Genomic DNA, 22,315 nt, shown 5'->3' with positions numbered 1-22,315 from the left:
TTCTCATACTTAGAAATAGAATTCCTGAGAAGCTAGGTAAAGGCCTATAGGGCATTGCCGGATATAACCAGAAAAACGACGACAACACAAAAAGCAACAAAATTTCCTAAAAAGATGAACGACAAGACCTCCATTTATAGAACAACAATGAAAAAATCGACAGCATTATCAACCATAATTTTTTGTTTTGTTTCGTTTTTTCTTTTTTGGAAGACTACGTATGAGTGTAGAAAGGATATTGTTAGCGCAAAATTTCCCCCAATACCGAAACACGTCCTTCAACTCATGATCCAGACCAAACGAATATTTGAAGCAAGAATAACAGTTTCTTGTAAAAGAGATAGAAACCTTGATACATGACATGACTAATAATAAGACGTCGAATTCCAAAAACAATTTAATGTATAGCTTCCTCAATAAACGGCATTACCTGGAAAATTTGGTAAAACGATAAGAATCTGAAAACGGCGTAACCTCAAAAACAACTGGTATCTAAAAAATGCGAACTCAAATGAAACTTGAAAACGTAAGAAGATTAAAAAATAAATAAATAAGCAATATCAAAATTAACCCAGAACCACATAAAACCGATATCACTTCAAAAACGACAACAGTAGTATACCACATAAAAAGAAACGACACAAAAATCATCTCTTCGGTCGCTTTCCTCGGCGAAGAGTCCTTTATAACTTTATTGAAATCTCCAGGAAAGTGTCTAGTTTGGCAATTGTTCGCGCGTTTGCTCTATAGTCAATTGACTAATAGACTAAACCGGTGGTGCTAATGCCATCGAAGAAAATTTTGAGCAAAAGAAATCATTGTGGCTCAACCAATTTTTAAACTTGCATTCAGTCATTTCTTCCCAGTGACCGACTCGATCGCCTCGCCAATAGCGTCTCTCTGCTGATTCCTCTGCCGCGGCGCTCGCAGCAGCCAGAAGCTGCCAACCTCAGGCGCAGCAAACGCCTCTACTTATACTCGTCTGTAAGATCTATTTTTCTTTCGTTCTTTTTCTTTTCTTTGGTACCAATTATTTTCGTGTTTGTTCTTTCTAAGAATCATTAATTTCTTTGCGTTTTCATTTTTTAGTTCATGAGCTTGTACGCTTCTCCTGCTTTGCATTACCACATAATATGCCGTCCCACAGAAACTACAAAGGAACGGACATTAATTAAGCAAGGTGCGCGCTTACAAGTTGGTTCTCCATTATGACACTTCTTCGTTGTTTTGTTTTAGAAATACTTTGTTTTTCGGAAAAATACTATTTTATGTTTCAAAAAACGTTAGTAATAAAATAGAAAAAGGGGTAATACAACAATTAGATAAATAATTATCTATTTATTCTCTGAACTCTAACTCCCTCCAACCAACATAAAAAATTATTATAGATCTATAATCTCCATTTTTCATATTTTCCATCCGTCAAACTCTTTCAATCTTTATTACTCTCTGTCTCTCCAACCAAACAGAGCTTTAGTTACGAAATTAAAAGATAAAAATGTCTCTCCTCCTCTCTTTTATACCAAGCAACGTCTTCGATACTGTTAAAATATAAAACTATTATTGGCTCACCTCTTAATAGTTTAAGTTTTTTGGATGAATTAATAAACTCACATGGTATCAAAGTGAGAAGCCTTAAATTTAAACCTCCGTAATTACACTCTTTATTCTCATTTAAATTGTTATTATGTGTTGAGTCTTTAATATATTTTGAGCTCATTTTTAAATATTCACGTGTTGAACTTTTTAATTAATTTATTCATACGATTGTCTATTATCCAATCCACATGTGAGGGAGAATATTAAAGTATAAAACTATTGTTGACTTACATTCTAATAACTTAAGCTTTTAGAATGGATTAGTAAATAACATTTACAGATATACTGATCATATATATTGGCATTTTGCAACGGTTTCTTCAGGAATAATGCTTTTCATCCTCTGCTTTATATACGTACTCCTCAGTAATCCGGCGTCTGCTCAGCCAAGCTTCCTACACGAACATTGTCAAGATGATATATTAGGAAACTACACCACCAATAGTACGTTACGCTTCCTGTCCAATATAATCCCCTCTAGGAACGGCAATGGCATTATTCTTGGATTTTATAACATCTCTTACGACCAAATTAGCGTCGACAAAGTTTATGAGACCGGACTTTGCAGAGGAGACATTGAGAGGATTGCCGTAGCTGCCTTAATCGCTCGGCACATCTTCTTTCTCAGGTTTGCCGTAACAAGGATGGGGAGGCAATCGGAATCGGAGGGTTCGACGAGTGTGTGTTGCGCTTCTCAACCCACTCTTCCTATGGCCTCGTGGAAACTCACCCGAGGTTCTACTTGTGGAACAGCCTAGAAGTGGAATCCAAACATGTGAATAGCTTTTCTAGACAACTTATTATCTTATTAGATGACCTAAAAACTCGAGCTTCAACCAGAGGCTCTCTTCATAAATACGCAACGGGAAAGATAAGCGTTGTAGGGTTTCAAACCATATACGCGCTTGTGCAATGCATGCCGGATTTGTCCCCATTGGACTGTAAGAATTGCTTGGATGAAGCTTTTGGAGATATTCCACGGTACTATGTGAGCATAGGGGGAAGAGTAGTTACTCCAAGCTGTAACTTTAGGTACGAGGTTTACCTCTTTTATGGACATGCGTATGATGCACCACCAGCAACACAGCCGCCGCCTCCACCATTGACTGAAGCCGGAGCTACAATAGGTATTATCTCAGTTTTTTAATATAGATTGATGTAGCATGTGAGTGTTGTTTCTAATTTTCAGATTTTTTCTTTAAGAACTTCAATTAGCACTAAATCTCCTTTCTTGGTATTTGTTTAGATTGACATATTCGGCCCCTGATCCCTGCATAAAAAATTTGATCAAAAGGAAATTTCACGTTTTTTACAGGAAAGAAGAGTAACACGTCTGGAAATAGCATCATAGTTGTAGCTACTGCTGCTACAGCGGTGCTCATTATTTCCTTAGGCGTGTACTCGAGAGTGAAGAAGTCATATAAGAAGGTTGAAGGTAAGTTATACGTTTTCGATGCTTCATCCAAATTCTACGATCTATATTACTACTCAGAAATTTAGGCCTGAGTTTAGATGTTAGAATTCCTGAAATAGCTAAGGTTGGTTGCTTCTTCTTCTTTTTCTTCTTTTACTTTATTTTATTATTTATTTATTTATTATTGTTATTATTTTGCATGAGTCCCGAACTTGATCATGCTAGCCACATAAATTGAACTCACCTTGCAAACAAAATATACTTATTGGACTATTGCTTGCTGTCATGCGTGTATGCATTAAGTAGAGAATTTTTTTATAACGTTCTTTACTCGTTTTATGCTACGACAACCTAAATATATGAACTATTACAAATTCTGAGGATGTAATATATATATATATATATGAGTTTTTAATAATTACGTTTTTTAAATCAGTAAATATAGAAATATGATGGTGGTGCAGTTTTAATAGTTACTCTAGTATTTACTCATCGATCAGTATTATTATACTCATCCAAAACTATTATGGAACGTGTGGTGAAAATAAAGGCCCTTGCAAGACATGGAATTGCCCAAGAAGCCAAAAAAAGTGCAGAAGTTGACGGGTTGTGTCGCGGCCCTTAACAGGTTCATATCAAAGGCAACGGACAAATTTGTACCTTTCTTTGACGCACTTAAAGGCAATAAGCGGTTGGAATGGACACCGCAATGCGAAAGGATTTTAGAAGTTAAAAGAGCATCTGGGCAAATCCCCCATTTTGTCGAAGCCAATCCCATGAGAAGTATTGAGCCTTTAACTTTCTATCTCGATGCATGTAGTAAGCTCAGTGTTGATCAGGGAAGAAGGAAGAACCTAATTACTTGTCTACTATATGAGTAAGAGTCTCTTGGATGCCGAGACCAAATACCCTGAGATGGAAAAGCTAGCCCTTATCTTGATAGTGGCCTCAAGAAAACTTCGACACTACTTCTAGGCACACACTGTAAGTGCTCTAACGAACCACCCACTAAGGCAAGTATTGCAGAAGCCCGAGACATATGGTTGACTACTGAAGTGGTCAGTGGAGCTTAGCCAATTTGATATTGAATACGCGCCGAGGGCTACGATTAAGGGGCAAACATTAGCTGACTTCATGGCAGAATTCTCCCATAAGCCTGCAGCAGCGGAGAATAAGGAGTGTAATACACAGGTTAAATGGAAACTATATATGGATAGGTCCACAAATGAAATTGGGTCAAGAACAGACATTATGCTAATAAGCCTAAAAGGCCAAAAGATCACTGCGACTGTACTCCTCAAATTCAAAGCTTTCAACAATGAAGCAGAGTATAAAGCACTAATCGCAGGCATGCGGCTAGCAAACCACTTGAAAGCTAAGGACATCGTAGTCTATAACGATTCCCAACTGGTGGTGAACCAACTCAAGGAGGAGTACCAAGTGTGTGGAGAAAAGATTGGGCATTACATAAGGAAAGTGAATGAGGAACTTTCGAAGTACAGAAGTTATGAGATACAGCAGGTCCCACGCGCTGAGAACTCTAACACCGACGCTTTGGCAAAATTAGCGTCCTCCAAAAACCCTGAATTATTAGGGGTCATCTCCATAGAGGAATTGGAACGACCCTCAATTAAAGAAAAGGTGGAAGAGGTTCTGTCAACACAAGATAGAGAAAACTAGATGACCTTAATCATCAAGTATCTAAAAAACACAGAGTTGCCCAACAACAAGGATGAAGGTAGAAGGATTAAGTATAGAGTCGTGAGGTACTTGTTGTACGACAGTCTCCTATACCAACGATGCTATTCGACGCCGCTATAGCATTGTTTAGACAACGACGAAGCTAGAGAAGTCCTTCGGGAAATTCAAGGAGTGTGGTAATCATACTAAGGGGCAATCTTTAGCTTTCAAGGTTTTAAGGCAAGTATACTACTAGCCTACACTTAAAAAAGATGCATATTAGTACGCTCAGTGTTGCGATAAGTACCAACGCTATGCCACAATTCCTAGAGCACCCTCGGAGAACTTAATTTCCATTCTCAGCCCATAGCCTTTTGCCAAATGAGAGATCGACCTGATCGGACCTTTACATGTCGCACTAGGAGGTTTCAAATTTGCCATCGTCGCTATGGACTACTACACTAAGTGGGCCGAAGCGAAAGCTCTCACCACGGCTATAGAGGCCTCCTGCATAAGCATCATCTGGAACAACATTATGTGCAGGTTTAGAGTCCCGCATTCGATCATCTCCGATAATGGTAAGCAGTTTAACAACGCTGCTACACGGAGGTTTTGTGATGATCTGGGCATCCACAAGGATTTCTCAGCCCCAATTCATTCACAGTCAAACAAACAAGTAGAAACTGTTAACAAATTGATGATTTAAAGGGAAAGTGGGCTGAAGAACTCCCAAAGGTCCTATAGACCTACAGAACGACGAGCCGAACCACCACTGGAGAGACCCCATTCTCCATGACATATGGCGTCGCAGCAATTCTTCCAGTAGAGATTGAGACGCCGACACATAGAGTAGTGGCTTATGATATGAAAGTACGAACTGCAAGGCAATGAACGAGGAGCTCGACTTATTAGAAGAGAGAAGGCTCAGCTTCGCTTAGTTGCATACCAACAAAGGGCCGCACGATACTACAACAAAAAGATAAAGCAGAGAGGTTCACCCAAAGGACTTGATATTAAGGAGGGTAGCTCAAAGTACAAAACCCAAGAACATTGGTCCCCTAGGCCCAACATAGGAAGGGCCTTACCGAATAAAGGCGATGATACGACGACCTGGGACCTACGTTTTGGAAAGCCTTGCCAGAAGGAGAATTCAACATCCGTGGAACGTTGAACAGCTAAAATTGTATTATCAATGATTTGTTATTTGACATTCACTTGGTTACTTCAATTGTGTTCGGTTGTACTATCTTAGTCTCTCACAGGGTAAATAAAAGAAGAGAGACTTATCCATGTTACGTTGAACTTCCTACTTATATTCAACGAGACCTTAAAAAGGTCTCCCGAATATGACATATCTGCCTAAAAACTAAGGTTTTAGCCAGACATAGGAGGGTAAGGTATCTACCATCTATAGATAAATTCACAATTCAAAAAAAAAAAAAAAAAAAAAAGAGAGGAGGGGAGAGAGGGCGCTGCTGAGAACGTATGAAAGAGAAAATCTCCCATTTAAAAAAAAATTCAAAAATAAAAAAAAAAAAAAAAAAAAAAAGAGATGAGGGTGCACCATCGACTCTTCCAAGAAAAAGAGGCAAATGCTACCGAGTACTCCAAGGAGGACAGGCAAATAATTGGTAGACTTCAATCTACGAAGTATGAAGCGCTCAGTCAGTAACAAGTCCAAAGAACTTATACGGTTGACTCCTCTAAGGAGGGGAGGCAATAACACTTAAGAGAAACCAAAGGTCTACTAAGTTAGAAGCCTCAACGGCCATTAAAAGCCAAAAAATCCTCCAAAGAGGAAAGGATAACAAAAGAATAAAAAAAACAGGCACAGAGATAAAATTACTCAGTTGAAAGAAGAGGAAAAAGACGCTTCATTAAAAGATAGAAAATTTGTACATAGTCGGGCCGACAACCCATTATCTGTATTATTACAATAAAAAAGGGGAAGAAAACTAAGCCCACGGCGCCCTCAAACATTGTCGCCTCTAATGTCCTCCCCACCCTCTGTCCCTTCGGCGCCTCTATTGCCATCGCCGCCCTCATCGCTCCTAGAAGAGACCTCATCGTCGGTAAGAGGGTCGTACATGAATTCCAGATTGAGGCCAAAAATGTGCCTGTGGATCCTCACAACAAGTTGCTCTCCAACAGACGCCATATCGCCGACTTGCATGTCGTACAACTCGTCAGAGGACTTGTAGTCCTCGACAACCTTAGCGGCAATTCCCACATGCTGCTGGGTAAACTCCTCCGAGGCCAGGTATTCGCTCGCTCCTTCCTTCTTGGCTATTTCGTATCCTTCCTACCTGCCCTCGGAGAGACATTTTTCGTTGGCCTCAGCGGTTTGTTTGCGAGCCTCCTCCACCTCCCTTCTAGCCTCGCTCACCTCGACCTTGGCCTCCTCCAACTCCTTCTTGAAGCTAACCAGCTGATTTAAGGCCTCGTCCATCTCCGAGGTTTGGGCCTTCACTTGGAGCTTCTCCACTTCCAGGAGAGCCTTTTGGTTATCCTTGATGCGATGAATCTCGCTGCTTATGGCCTCGACCTTGATGAGCTTAACGAGATTGATAAAAGAGAGGACAAGAGACTGTAAATATTGAATAAGATTTGCGTTTGAAAATAGGGGGAATGAGGGTTAAGAGAATCCAAATAGGACAAGCGTAGAAATCGAAACTTACATGGATCTGTTGGGAGATTTGTTTGCAGGAGCGGTCGATAAGCATGGATTGGGCGGCGGCCACCCAGTGCTTGTCAAAGAACAACTCACAGAAAGCTTGAAACACGACAGAGAATCGAGGCTGAAGGCCTAACGCCACCTCAATCTGTGCGTGGGAGACGTCGATAACTATAAATTTAGGGTCCAGAATCTTCACCCACCCCTGGGAGAATGTATCGTACCCCGGGCGGAGGACCCTCCGGGGTGTCCAAATTGTCAACGAAGGGCACCGCCGCCGTCTCTGCTGCTAGTGCCCCTTCTTGCCGAATCCTCTTAGGCCTCAGCGCCTCCAGGCTGGGGGCAGGCCCCACTGCTACAGGTGTGTTCGTCGGCATAGGAGAGGCTGGGACGCCGGACCTTTCCCGGGACTTCTCCTTTCTCGATCGCCCCTTCTCACCAGGAATGCAGAATTTGAGGGTCTTCATCTCCACAAAAGCAAGTAAAGAAGAAACAAAGGGATTAATGAGATAGATATATAAAAAAAAAAAAAAAACCTATAAGGTCAAGGCAAAAACATGGAAAAGAAGCCAAACCTCCAGTGGTAAGGTTAAAAAAATCCTTCATAGCTTGGAGGTCACTGGCGTCGGGAAGTGAAAGCATGAGGCCAGACCTTTTAATGTTCTCCTGCATTAAGAAAGCAAGAACGTGGCGCTCACTCTCTGGGAGATTGAAAGACTCATCAATCCTCACCCTTCTGTTCCTAAAAAGTTTAGGATGTTCTTGGGGTCCTGCATAGAAAATGTGGGGTCAGGAAAGAAAACAAATTGCTTCAAGGGAGAGAGAAGGGGAGAAGGATTTGGCTAGAGGAAGGTTGACTAAGAGGAACACTTAACGTCCCAAATGAGGTTTGCACCCCTCGGCGTTTAAAGGGCTTATCCGCGGGGTGAACGTCGAACATGTTCTTCACCATAAAAAACATTAGCTTCTAGGCATGTGACGACAATGACAACCCCTTTATAAATTTTCCTAAACCATACTTGAAGCGCCCGTGACTACCCAAAAAATACCAACCATCGCACTTGGCGACCTAGCAAAGCTTATATATAAAAAGGAACTCATCCAGCGGCAACTCCATGTCAAACTTCTAGTCCCATAGAACCCACATACCGGTGAAGCAGTACCAGAAGTTGGGTGCCAGCTGTGTGGGGGAGATATCGTAGAGTTCGCAAAGATCCTTTACAAAAGGGTGGAGTGGGAGAGTCATGCCCACGGTGAAGGCCCTAGTGTACACGGCCAAATAACCAGGGGGTGGAAGGCTCGCCCTGAGATGGGGGTTTGGGAAGAGGTATTCGAACCATCGTCTGTCACTGTGCCTTTCCTTGTAGGCTCGAACAATGTCCCTCTCCCTAGTCTTCAGCGCTGTGTCGTTAGCCGTGAAGGATGGCATCTCTGAATCTGCCACCGTCGTTGCCAGGGGAACGCCTGACCAGCGCCCCCCCAAACCGGACATGACACCCCCCTGCAAGGTGCCAAAGGAAGCACCTAATGTGGAAGCCTCATCCTCCTCCACCTCTTCTCCACCCTCGACTATGCGGTCGACGCTATCTTCGTCATCACGGGGGTCGGGGAAATATTCGTCGATCTCCCTCAACACAGGGTCATCACTGGTGGAGAGAGAGAGGTTCAGCGGCTTGAGAAGGGTCCGGCCTCACAAGAGGAGCAGACGTCGACACCCTCGACGGCTAAGTCTTTTGGTGCCATGATTGTAAGGACAAATCCGAAGTCAGAATCCTATAAGTTGAGAGGGGAGAAGGAAAAGAAAGTTCGGTACCTAAATAGTCTTAAAAATCTAAAGTCAAACCGAAACCCAGACTTATGCAGAGCGACGACAGCTCATGCAGGGCGACGACACCTCATCAAAGCGCTCGACTCTAAGAATAGTAGCCTAGGAAATAGCCTAAATAAGTATTTAGCCTATATGGCAAAGCATTCAATATGGACCTAAATGCACAACACAGGCGTCGAGCATTCAAGCTTAAACCCAGACTTCCTAGCCAAAAACCCAAAACTCAAAAACCCCGAAACTCACCATGTCAGCCAGAAACCCAGAAAACTAGCCTAAAAATGTCCAAATGATGCAGAAAATGAGTTTCCTAAGTCCTATTTCCCCATTCCTAACCATTTTCAAGCATGAATCGCGAGCAAAACCACTACATATGGGAAAAGAAAAACCAAAAAGCCAAATATCAGAAATAAGCTGGAAGCACTTACCAAGAAATCGAAAAGGTAGATTCCTTGAAGCTTGAAGAAGAGAGAGTAGTGAGAGAACTCCGCGAATGGAGGAGAAATTGAGGCTAGGAAGGTCTCTGAAGACTGGGAAAATCTTGGGGTAGAGTCTCAACAGTTTTTCAAGTGCGGTGGAAGAAAAGGGGTCGAGTACCCTCGCTTATAAAGTGAGGGAACCCTCGACCCTCAACCGTTGGATGAAATCAATGCCAATCCGACGATGGATGCGAAAAGCCACGATCTAACGGCTCAGGTGAGTGCGGAAAACTGAAAGGATACGATCCAACGGCTCAGGCGTGCCCATTCGAATTGTGAGAAAAGAGAACGGATATGATGGATGTGACTGACGTAACTGTTGGACTTCTCGAGGGGGGATAAATTGAAATTGAGAGCATGCCTAGAAAGGGACAGGGACAGCCCGTTATATAAAGGAGAGATCATTTTGTAAAATCTGAATGTACACTTGAACTGATAATAACAATTTCATCTCCTTTACGGTGGACGTAGCTTTATATTTTGGAATGAACCATTATAAAAATTTGGGCGTTGATCTTCCTTTTATTAGTATTAGTCACGTTTTTATTATTTAATCCACCCACAAACCATTCACAATCCATTATTAATCTGTTGACAACTTTTCACTGTCAACATTATACATTTTCGATGCTTCTTCCAAATTCTACTATCTATATTACTAAGAAATTTAGGCCTGATTTTGGATGATAGATTTTTCCTGTCATAGCTAAGGTTTATTGCTTCTTCTTCATTTTCTTCTTTTATTTTATTTATTTATTTATTTATTAATATTATTATTTTGCATGAGACCCTAACTTGATTATGTTATCCACATAAATTGAACTCAACCTGCAAACAAGATATACGTATTGGACTATTGCTTGCTGTCATGCGTGTATGCATTAAGTAGAGAATTTTTTTATCACGTTTTTTACTCGTTTTATGCTACAACAACCTAAATATATGAACTATTACAAATTCTGAGTTTAAACTTACTGATGAAATCAACAATCTTTGATACATTAACATTTTAAAGGCCTGCCACGGAAATTTTAACTCTGGTTCATTGATAATATTGTCAAGATCGCCCCTCGTCTGAAGCTGCAGAAGAAATTGAATGCGCGAAATGCATGCGGTTTGATTTCAGCACCATCAGACTTGCAACAAATAACTTCTCCGAGGAAAATAAGATCGGACGAAGTATGGTTGGTCTTGTTTACAGGGTAAGGATCTTAGTTTACTAAGCTACAACTTAAAATTAGCATAATTGTTTCTGTTTCAAACTCTGAAATTAATATGAAGGTGCATTTTTGTTTGTTGTAATGAATTTCCAGGGTAGACTTCATGATGGACAGAAGATTTCTGTGAAAAGGTTCTACCAGCATGATTCGTATCGAGATTATTTCAAAAACGAGGTGAAATTAGCTACCAAGCTTCAACACCGCAATCTTGTTAAGCTCCTTGGTTTCTGCTTGCAAGGAAGTGAAAGGTTTCTTGTCCACGAGTTCATTCCTACGAGTCTTGATCTCCTACTATTTGGTACTTTTTGCATTTTCGCTTTTGTTGATGGTGTTCGTTATACTACATAAACTTTTTCGTGTGTTGTTAATTATTACAAGTACTAACAAAAATTTTTATGAGCACATAGATCGACTTAAGGTGAAACACATATATTTGGATTGGGACAGAAGATCTAATATTATAAGAGGCATTACTCGCGGACTTCTTTACCTTCATGAGGATTCTGGTTTGACAATTATCCACCGTGATATCAGAGCCAGAAAAATTTTGTTAGATGAAGAATTGAACCCCAAGATTTTAGGTTTTGGAAGAGCAAAGTTGTTTGGAGCTGATCAAACTGAAGAAGCATCAAATTTTCCGCAAATGTGGACCAGTTTGTAAGTACATGAAAAACCATCTCTGTAAGCATATCAATCTTTTTCTTTTTTTTTTGAGAGGTTTAAAGAAGCCGATCAATCTATTTGCAGAAAGGGATATCTAGCTCCGGAGTTCTTCCAGCTTGGCGGGCTGATTAATTCAGTGAAGATTGATGTGTTCAGTTTTGGAGTATTGCTTCTAGAAATAGTGACCGGACAAAAATATACGCCTCTATATCATGACAAGACTCTCGAACCTGCCCTCATAAGCACAGTAAGTACGATGAATATTCATTTTCGTAGTTTAGTAATACCTCTCATTTACATTTTCCTAATTTACCTATTAGATTTTAAAAACCTCTTATTTTCTTTACGAATTTTGAATTAATCTTGCTAAACTCCTTTCAAAAAGACGAAAAAAAAGCAGTTGGATCACGTGCTCTTTCTATTAGAATTTCCATTAAAAACAATTGAAAAAATAAACACATGGCCATATTTTAACCTCTCTTTTCTTATCTAATTCTAATGAAAGGGGTTTACCGGGAGTAATTCAAAATTTTGAAGGTAAATTGAGTTTTTAAAGCTCAGGAGGAAAATTTAGAATGACCTCAAAATTTAGGCGCACTAATGAGATAATTCATCCAAGAATGAATTATATATCTCCACATATTGAAATTCATTGTAGGTATGGAGGAATTGGATGGAAGGGACAGCCTTAAATCTTGTAGATCCACAAATAATAGATGGTAACGAATCTGAGATAGTGAGGTGCATACAAATTGGATTGTTGTGCATCCAAGAGAACAAATTTTCCAGACCAACCATGAATTCAGTTGTTCTTATGCTTAATTGCAACTGTTTCTCTCTGCCTGTTCCCTCGCGGCCAGGATATTTCCAAGAAAGCACTAGAAATGAACTAAACGGGTCATCATCATCATCTGATATTTTGAATTCAGAAGTTATTGATCAATCTGATGATCATTTCAAGTGCCAGTTTCTTGAAGGGTCCACGAGTGAACCACATTCTAACGAGTATGGTCCGTAACTTACATTTGTGACATACTTAATACTCATTTTCCCCCTCCCCTTTGTCTTGAGTTTTTAGTTTAAGAGAAGACGAGAGAAACGGTACCTGGATTTGAGGGGAGAAAAAAAGGTGAAGAAAAGTGAGTGAGGAGATAGACAAATGGCAGTGAGGAGTTTTGGGGAGAGAAAAAATGTGAGAAAGTTTATAAAGTGTGTAATTTTAAATTTATTAGTGAATTTTCTCTCTCTTTCATAAATGTAGACAAGTTTGTCGAACCATACAAGTCTTTCTTTTAGGAGGGTAGTTACAAAGTTGAATACTTGAATGTTTGTTCCATATAATGTCCATCAGGTCTATTTAGTAACTAAAATAATTTCAAGAAAATGAATAGGAATAACTTCCAATCTACCAGTAGTGTCAAAATTGCGCTCCTACCACCTCTGGGGAAAAGGAGGTGAGTTAGGTGATGCACGCACGGGGTCCCAAGAAGGGACTGGGTACAAATAGACCTTCCCAAGGGAAGCTCAAGATATATATGGATTAATATTTTAGTGTGATAATTAAGGAGCCTCTCTACAGATAGTATTAGTTTTTGACTATTAAATTTAATTAAAATTATATTAGATTAAATAAATATGTAAAACATACAATTTTTAATATATATTTGATGGCTGAAAAATATATAATTACAGGCTCTACTGAAAAAACTTCTTGATAATTATTAGTCCAAGAATAATACAAGTATTGCAGTTCGACATATTAGTCATTTCATATCTTTTTAATGTTGGGCATGTACGTTCCAAAAATATCTAGCTCACGGATTTAATTGGTGAATTTTGAGGAATAATATTACTTTTATATTCAAATTTTCTTATATCGAGAACTTGAAGTTACTGATAATTTTTAAGCCATTTTATAGTGGCTGAAGTGATGTTAAATTAAGAAAATGATTGTTTTCAGATGTGGTAAATTAATAATTGATTGATTTATTGTTTATCACTAATTAACCTGAAGGTGTATCACTGTATCATGGATTGATTTGGTGATATATCACTGATACACCAATATCAATCAATAATTTATTAGTCTATTTTAAATGAGTCATTAGTATTAGGTATTTTTATTAGTTGGCAATTTATTTGATAACGTGTAAAAATTCAAAAACAAGTTAGAGTTGCAAATTTAGTGCTTGTGATCATGCTGGAGCAGGTTGAAATTTGAAGTTGCTGCAAAATGGCCGTGAGAAGATATGACATTGGTTTCAAAATTCAAAATATGGTTTCATGGTGATTAAGCTATTTACGTGGACATAGAAGATAGAATTCTAGAAGGAGATATGGGTTTGAATTTATATGGAAGATGAGCTGGAGATTTAAAGTTTGAAATTTATATGAAGATAAATGTTGTGCTGCAATAATCGGTTGGAAGTAAGTAGATGTTTTCAATCTCCTTTGCCATTATCTACTTGCCTTACATGCAACACTTGGTGGAAGTTATATTGAGAAAATCAAGGAGATAATGAAGCAAATTTGTTTGTGTATATAAGATAGTATGCAGATTACTTGGAGAAGATCGTGGAAAGAATTTGAATAAGCTATCTTGGTGGATTAAGATATTTGTTATGGAGCGTATGTGATTAATGTGAAATAAGGGGAGTTTTAGAAGCTCTATAAAAGAAAAGGCCTCAAGGTTGCTCAGGGTGTACATAGATTTAATATAACATCTCCAGAGGAAAAGTCTGTGAATTTGAGAGCTTATTACTGAGAAAATACTCAGAGAGATGTTTGTGAATTTTTGTGAACCTTGTGAGTTATTGAGATCGTCCTTCAGGAGAGGGATTTGTTGCTTTCGAGAGGAAGCTCTACCGGTCTAAGAGAGTTCGTCAGGTGAATAAAAGATGTGTGGTTCACGCTAAACAATCACCGTGGAGATTCGTCACAACAGCGTCATTGTCTAGGAGGGAGTTCTTGAGTTAATAAGTCCATCCGGTGTCTGTAATTTATGGAACATAGTTAACTATTTACTGTCTGAACGTGGCTCCACATATGTAGGTGTGCATACCGAATTGTGATATCATATTGTGTGTTCTTTTACTTTTTACTCGAACAACTAAATGTAATTAATCCAAATTTTAATTAATTAAATCGTGTTCTAAACAGTGTTCTAATATCATAGAAACATCAGACTTAACGTAAGATTTAACAATTAGTAAATCAGTAATAAACCAACAGTATATGTGACAACAATTGTAAAATCCAACAGAAAGAAACTAAATGACAAAAAAAAAGGAAAAAGTTTGGCATTAATTAAAAGGAGGTGGTCAAAATCGGCCATCCACCTAGTCTTTAGTATACCATTTTTGTGGAAAATTTTGAGTTTAATTTTACATATAAAAGATGCGTTGATTAAATAAGTAGACTTCATAATCAGGAAAATAAAAAATAAAAAAAAGGTAGACTTCATAAGTGGTACTGGCCTAAATTACACACTTTAATGTTGTTTTCAGAAAACAAACATGGATTCTTTAGACCCCGTTCATTTTGCTTATTCAAGTTTAGAATTTGAGTTAAGATGTGACTTTATGTGAGAACTTTTTACTGTAGTAAAAAAATTAAATGTGATTGTTTGTGAGAGCTTTTTACTGTAAAAAAAACTCAAATTCTAAATTCGAATCAGCGAAATGAACGGAGCCTAATATTTTAGAGAAAAAGAAAGACAACTTGATATTTGGACCAATCAATAAAGACATATTTTAAGGTGTTTTCCCTTTTCCTAACTTTACCAGACTAAACACAGTTCAAGTTTCTGTCGTTTTCCTATTAATTTTCACTTTTATTGGTCAACTTCAACTTCAATCTTATTAATTTTCCATTCTTCAATTTTCCCTTCTATTGGAAATCGAAAAAACAGATGCCCTTCTTTTATTCAACATAGTTCTTATTTAAATCTGCGGCCTTTGTTTCACCGTTTGATCGTTTCGTTCTAATTCAGAATCAGGGGGTGAAGGAACAAAAACGAACCCAGCATTAAAAAATGGTGAAAGGCTCAATTAATTAGCAGTGCAGTGGCACAACATAAACGACAGTCGTCGTTGCACATGTTTGGTCAACTCTACTCAACGCGCTCCAAACACGGAAAGCCCGAAGCTACTCGAATCTTCGCAGTTCTTTCTGCCCAATATTAAGATCATTTTTCACTTAAAAGAGAGATTTTTTTTTTCTTTTTTATAAATGTGTAGTACTAAGTCTGAAAATTATCCAGAGCAAAAAAAAAAAAAAAGTCTGAAAATTTTGTTATGCACTTCTGTTGCCGCAACCCAACCTCACCGCCGGATCTCCTCACAGCCGCTCACCGCGGCCAACTCTCAGCACGTGATCTCTTTTCTCTTTACTGACTTTCTTTTTAACAGGATAATTTTGATTATCTTTTTTTTTTTGTTTTGTTTTTTATAGATCTGCAAGCATATATGGATCTACTTGTTTCCGTAACAATATCTGCTTACTATTACAGTATATCTCTATTCTTTCTTCTTCTTTTTATTTTTTTTTTTGGATTTTATGCGTTGATGCAACATGTATAAATTGTTAGATTTAAAATGACCTAAACATGATCTAAATAAAATCATAATAACTAATTTAGTCTAAAATCTGAAAATGTCACAAAATTTTTATTTAGGATTTAAGCATACATCATATTTCGGTGGGCAGCGGAAGCACGTCATTCATGGTCATCGAAAAACGTCGATGGCCGGCCAAAATCCATGGAAAACTTGCAAAAGGAAGAAAATGGCAAGAGGAGCCATTGAGGTCCTCCCTATATCTCTCTCTCTCCCCGGCCACACACACCCCAAAATGCCCCACAAGCTCAAACCCCCCTTCCCTAAAGAAGGGGTGGTGCTTATATAAACCAAATAAGTTTAAGGGGGTGTTTAGTATGTAGTAATTTTAAGGATGAGAATGAGAATCTGTAATATTATCATGTTTGGTACAAGAATTATAATTTTTAGATTCTTAGAAATTGATTACAATGGGATTCACTTTTCCTAATTTTAAGGTAATTTGAATACCACCTAACATGGTGTTATTCAAATTCTCAAGAATCTTAAAATCATAGGAATCTTATTATTATTATTATTATTATTAATTTGAATACCACCCAACATGGTGTTATTCAAATTTTCAGGAATCTCAAAATTATGAGAATCTTATTATTATTATTATATTTATTATTATTATTATTATTATTATTATGGATCTTCTTCCATGAGAACAACCAAACACAGTAATGTAATATTCTTGAGAATTTGAAAAAGATTCTTGTATGGAACCAAACACAATAATGAATTATTCCTAGGAATCATATTACCCTCCATCACTTTCCTGGGAATATGATTCCTACTGATTCCCGCATACCAAACGCCCCTAAGGGTTTTTAATCAGTGTTCATTTAGAGAATGTATTTAGTCCAATGTGCTAACTAAATATTATGAGATAGAGAGAGTTTAAATGCTTTAAGTGAATTAATAAAATAAGTATCCATCTCATTATAGACTGATATTTAACATACATAAATATATTAATTGACATTAATACATTATTTATAAAATATTTTAATTAATTACATAATGAATTATTATGATTATGAAAGTTCACATAAAAATATTCTAACATATATTAGATGATAAGTGGCATTTTGGCCCTCATGTGGTGTGTCTGCATAATCTCGCTTCGGTTTCGTAAATAATTGCTTTTAAGATTTTTTTAGAGGACTTTCTACGGTAAGTTAATATACCGGTAGAATAGGTTTTTTGTTTATTAAATTTGCATAAAAATACGTAAATTTTAAAAATATACAGATTTAATTTAACGATTAAGAAAATTTGACCTACTAATACGTGGGTTTATTAGAGAATCTCGATTTTTCTAATAAATGGTTTAAGTTTTATAAAATCAGTAAAACTATCTATTAACTTGTCGGGTTAATCACGGAATGATGACTTATGACTGATTAATTAATATTAGTTAGTAATTAATCAATTTCAATCCATAAATTATCGGTTTATCAGTGATATACGATTGGTAAACTGTTTTATGAATGTCTAGTATTTTTAATTTATCTACAGAGGTTCGCAATTGCAGCAATTTCTTCAAGACAGCTTTCGGTCCTCTGTTCTGTATACGCTCCAGTGATCCAATCCTCTGCTCAGCCAACCTTCCAATATGAACAATGTCAAAATCACAAAGGCAATTACACCACCAACAGCACCTATCAAGGGAACCTCAACCGCGTCCTTTCCATACTCCCCTCAAGAGGAAATGGCAATGGTTTCTATAATTCCTCTTATGGCCGAAACTCTGATAAAGTTTACGCCACCGGCCTCTGCAGAGGAGATATCGAGCCCAATGGTTGTCGTAATTGCCTCGTTAAATCTGCTCAAATTCTTACACTGGTTTGCCCCAACAAGAAGGAGGCCATTGGGGGGTTTGACGAATGCATGTTGCGCTGCTCAAACCTCCCATCTCTTGGCGTCATGGAAACGAGTCCAATATTCCATTCATGGAGCACGGAGAGCGTGTCGTCCATTTACTTGAATGGTTTTTTCCGAGATCTCAGAATTTTACTCGACGAACTGAAAAATCGAGCTGCAGCTGGAGGCCCTCTTCGCAAATATGCAACAGGAAATACAAGCGCTCCGGAGTTTCAAATCATATATGCTCTTGCGCAGTGTAGGCCAGATTTGTCACAGCTGGGCTGCAACAACTGCTTGGATAAAGCTTTTCAAGACATTCCGCGGTATTACGGGAAGGTAGGGGGAAGAGTTGTAACACCGAGTTGTAACTTTAGATACGAGGTTTACCGATTTTATGGACATGCGTATGATGCACCACCAGCAACACAGCCGCCGCCTCCACCATTGACTGAAGCCGGAGCTACAATAGGTATTATCTCAGTTTTTTAATATAGATTGATGTAGCATGTGAGTGTTGTTTCTAATTTTCAGATTTTTTCTTTAAGAACTTCAATTAGCACTAAATCTCCTTTCTTGGTATTTGTTTAGATTGACATATTCGGCCCCTGATCCCTGCATAAAAAATTTGATCAAAAGGAAATTTCACGTTTTTTACAGGAAAGAAGAGTAACACGTCTGGAAATAGCATCATAGTTGTAGCTACTGCTGCTACAGCGGTGCTCATTATTTCCTTAGGCGTGTACTCGAGAGTGAAGAAGTCATATAAGAAGGTTGAAGGTAAGTTATACGTTTTCGATGCTTCATCCAAATTCTACGATCTATATTACTACTCAGAAATTTAGGCCTGAGTTTAGATTTTAGAATTCCTGTCTAGCTAAGGTTGGTTGCTTCTTCTTCTTTTTCTTTTTCTTCTTTTATTTTATTTAATTAATTAATTAATTAATTAATTAATTATTATTATTATTTTGCATGAGACCCTAACTTGATTATGTTAACCACATAAATTGAACTCACCCTGCAAACAAGATATACGTATTGGACTATTGCTTGCTGTCATGCGTGTATGCATTAAGTAGAGAATTTTTTTATCACATTCTTTACTCGTTTTATGCTACAACAACCTAAATATATGAACTATTACAAATTCTAAAGATGTAATATATATGGATGAGTTTTTAATGGATATGTTTCCATACGTGATTACCACTAAATATAGAATCTGGTGATGGTGCGGTTCTAATAATTACTTTAGTATTTACTCATCGATCAATATTTATATTTTATTAAGAGAGTTACTAAATTAAACAGTTGTTAAAAAAAATGATAATTAATGAGATTGAATTTTTAGCATGACACATATGTCTTTATTAGAAACGTAACCATTAGAAATGTATCTATTGAAAATAAGTCCATATATATGTATATTATTTATTCTTATTAATTAGTGCTGGTCAAGCCTCCTCCTCAGATGATGATGATAAAGAAGAAGAAGTTGAATTTGGGACTGCCGACTGCTTGCGATTTGACTTTAGAACCGTACGTGTTGCAACGGGTAACTTTTCCGAGAGAAATAAGATTGGACAGAGCGTGCACGGTCCTGTTTACAGGGTAAGGTGAACACAAGCTCTTTGTTTCGGCTCCAAATGGGGCCCCTCAACTAGTAAAATACCAAAACGGCTAGCGCTATTCATTTTGGTGTTAAAAACTTTTTTTTCAGGGTAAACTCCGGTCTACTGGGCAACAAATTGCTGTGAAAAGGTTTTACAAGAATGGTTTGCATATAGATTACTTCAAGAATGAGGTACTATTGCTTTCGAGGCTTCAACACCGCAATGTCGTAAGGCTCCTCGGTTTCTGCTTGAAAGAAAACGAAAGGCTTCTTGTCTATGAGTTCCCCAAAATGAGTCTTGATGACTTACTATCTGGTATTTTCTTTGAAACCCTTCTTCCTCATGTATAGAATTCTAGAATCTATTTATTATATAAACTTTGACACGCAACAGTAGCATCATATGCTTCTAAATTTTAACAAAATCATCTACTTATGTGAATATGTGGATCCACAAGCCGAGCATGAACATTTGGCTTGGGAGACGAGATACAAAATTATAAGAGGCATTGCTCAAGGGCTCCTTTACCTTCACGAGGATTCTCGTTTAAGAATCATCCATTATGATCTCAATGCGAGTAACATTTGGTTAGACGAAGACATGAATCCTAAGATCTCAGATTTTGGAGTGGCGAAATTGATTGGAGTCTATGAAAGTGAAGATACAAGAAAACTTTTGAACACCGTGTAAGTACACTAAAATATTAAATCAGAATGCATCTTATATTATCATACTAGTTACTATATCATGCGATGCAACTTGCAAGATTACTTTTCATGGTTACTCCTCTTTTTTTTTTTACCTTCATGCTAAATAAAGTTGTTTCTATATCACAATACAGGGGATATATAGCTGCAAAGTACTTAAGGAATGGGCCAATTTCGACGGAGGTGGATGTATTTAGTTTTGGACAGTTAATTCTAGAAATAGCAAGTGGAAGAACATGTGGATTTTCGGAGCATCGTGGAGAGGATTACGAACACCCTTTGGTTAGCTATGTAAGTGCGAATTTATAATCTTTGTTTACGTCCCTTTTTCTCCCTCTAGAGTACTGCAAGATAACTTAGCGGAAGAAATTGCATCTTTGATATCTTGTCTTTGTCCCTTGTATTGTAAAATAAACACTAGAATTGGCCAACTTTGACTGAACTTTTTAGGAGATTTGTGGGCCGTTTAGTTGGAGGGGTTTGGTGGATTTGAACTCAAAAAACAGTTTGACACTTGTTTGGTTCCATAATAATTTGAACTTGGACTAGGGCTCCCATTCTATTTGAGCATAAATTTTAAGGTTTTTCTCAAAATTTTGATGGGTTCTAACCGATAGCAAAGCCACCTTAGGTAGAGTGAGAGCGGCCACCCCTCCCCACTGGTTTGAGGTGACCAGCTTTAATATTGCCCCAGCCTTTTCTTTTTACATTTTTTCCCCTTATATCACCTCCCTGGATTTTTTTCATTTATGACATTTATATGAAATGCTTAAAATCGTTTCAATTACATCCCAAAGTTTAACTTCTTAGTATTTCAAACCTAAATTGCTAAATAAATCAATAATCAACAGCATTACAGACCTTAAAAAGTGAATTAAATTTAATTAGAAGATTTATTCATTTGTATTAAAAAAATATAAAAATAGTGAAATCGAATAATCTTTGTACTATTATTTTAGTTTCACTCCTGCCTCCACTTAAAAAAGTTCCTAGCTCCGCCACTAGTTCTAACTCATTTTGCACAGAAATATCTCAAAGTTCTCCGCTTAACATTCTCACTAAGTTCTAAGGATGTCACCTAACACTAGTTCAAACTTTTTTTCCTGTTTAGACCTTAAACTACCAAACACCAGTTCAAATAACAGAAAATTCCCATATAAATTTAAACCTTTTGGTTCAAACCCAAAAGTTGAAAGCTACATAATTCAATCCCGCGAGCAAAAGGGGTAGATCGATATGCTAGAATATGCAATATAAAGAGTAAAATAAATCTGAGTTTCACATTATTTAATTATAATAATAAACATTAAGTTATATTATATCTGTCACCCCACTTAAAAGAATTAATTTTTTGGGATAGAAGCCCGCTTCCTTAGAAAATTCAAACTTCATTGTAATTACAATGCTTGTTCAATATCATTTTAGGCACGCAGGAATTGGAGAGAAGGAACACTTTCAAACCTTGTAGATCCCCAAATGAAAGATGGGCCATCAAAATTAGATGAGATATTGAGGTGCGTCGACATTGGAATGTTGTGCATCCAAGAAAGTGCCGCTGACAGACCAACTATGAGTTCAGTTGTTCACATGCTTAATTGCGATCTCTTCCACTTTCCTTAAAAACATTTTTTAGGGGATAATTGTGCATTAGACGATTCATCCTCAGCTGATTGTAATGCAGGGGTGACTCATGAGTAGGAGTCCTTTGAGAATTAATGTAGAGTGATGCAGACTACCACTTTCAATTGACATGTTATAAATAGATACGTTATTCTGTCAATTAAGGACCCGTTTAGTTCGTTAATTTGAGTTTTTAGTTCGAGTTAAGATGTAATTTTATGTGAGAGCTTTTTACTGTAGTAAAAAAGTTAGATGTAATTATTTCTGAAAATTTTTTACTATAATAAAACTTAAATTATAAACTCGAATTGATAAAATAAACGGACATAATTCATTTTATATATATATATATAT

General features: G+C 37.5%; 3 protein-coding genes across 10 annotated transcripts; all 3 read left to right on the top strand.

The window, feature by feature from the left end:
- Positions 1-1,769: 1,769 nt before the first annotated feature.
- On the top strand, positions 1,770-3,107 carry LOC112094684 (cysteine-rich receptor-like protein kinase 5). Of its 2 annotated transcripts, none has more exons than XR_002903647.1 (2): positions 1,770-2,726; positions 2,846-2,924. XR_002903647.1 is itself a non-coding variant. In XM_024176217.1 (2 exons), the coding sequence occupies exons 1-2, from the start codon at positions 2,516-2,518 to the stop codon at positions 3,097-3,099; spliced, it is 396 nt and encodes a 131-aa protein (XP_024031985.1). In that variant the 5' UTR covers positions 1,770-2,515; the 3' UTR covers positions 3,100-3,107. The 2 variants fall into 2 exon arrangements, 1 of the variants encoding a protein (XP_024031985.1); XM_024176217.1 differs by having other exon boundaries at positions 2,915-3,107.
- A 7,673-nt stretch (positions 3,108-10,780) lies between these two features.
- LOC21390115 (cysteine-rich receptor-like protein kinase 41) lies at positions 10,781-12,572 on the top strand. The gene is made up of 5 exons (XM_024176205.1): positions 10,781-10,873; positions 10,985-11,139; positions 11,339-11,548; positions 11,639-11,801; positions 12,213-12,572. The coding sequence occupies exons 1-5, from the start codon at positions 10,781-10,783 to the stop codon at positions 12,570-12,572; spliced, it is 981 nt and encodes a 326-aa protein (XP_024031973.1).
- Positions 12,573-15,562: 2,990 nt separating this feature from the next.
- LOC21390114 (cysteine-rich receptor-like protein kinase 29) lies at positions 15,563-22,182 on the top strand. Of its 7 annotated transcripts, XM_024176219.1 has the most exons (10): positions 15,785-15,925; positions 16,007-16,063; positions 16,230-16,360; positions 17,677-18,493; positions 18,682-18,801; positions 19,493-19,632; positions 19,742-19,949; positions 20,092-20,320; positions 20,476-20,632; positions 21,767-22,182. In XM_024176219.1, the coding sequence occupies exons 1-10, from the start codon at positions 15,850-15,852 to the stop codon at positions 21,959-21,961; spliced, it is 2,130 nt and encodes a 709-aa protein (XP_024031987.1). In that variant the 5' UTR covers positions 15,785-15,849; the 3' UTR covers positions 21,962-22,182. The 7 variants fall into 7 exon arrangements, with proteins under 7 accessions (XP_024031988.1, XP_024031990.1, XP_024031987.1 ...); XM_024176220.1 differs by lacking the exon at positions 16,007-16,063 and having other exon boundaries at positions 15,563-15,925; positions 16,262-16,360; XM_024176221.1 differs by lacking the exon at positions 16,007-16,063.
- Positions 22,183-22,315: the final 133 nt, after the last annotated feature.

The sequence above is a fragment of the Morus notabilis genome, unplaced genomic scaffold (assembly GCF_000414095.1).
Source record: "Morus notabilis unplaced genomic scaffold, ASM41409v2 Scaffold1168, whole genome shotgun sequence".
NCBI classification, from domain to species: domain Eukaryota; kingdom Viridiplantae; phylum Streptophyta; class Magnoliopsida; order Rosales; family Moraceae; genus Morus; species Morus notabilis.
Note: the sequence above shows the minus strand (reverse complement) of the source record. Positions and strands in the feature narration are given on the sequence as shown.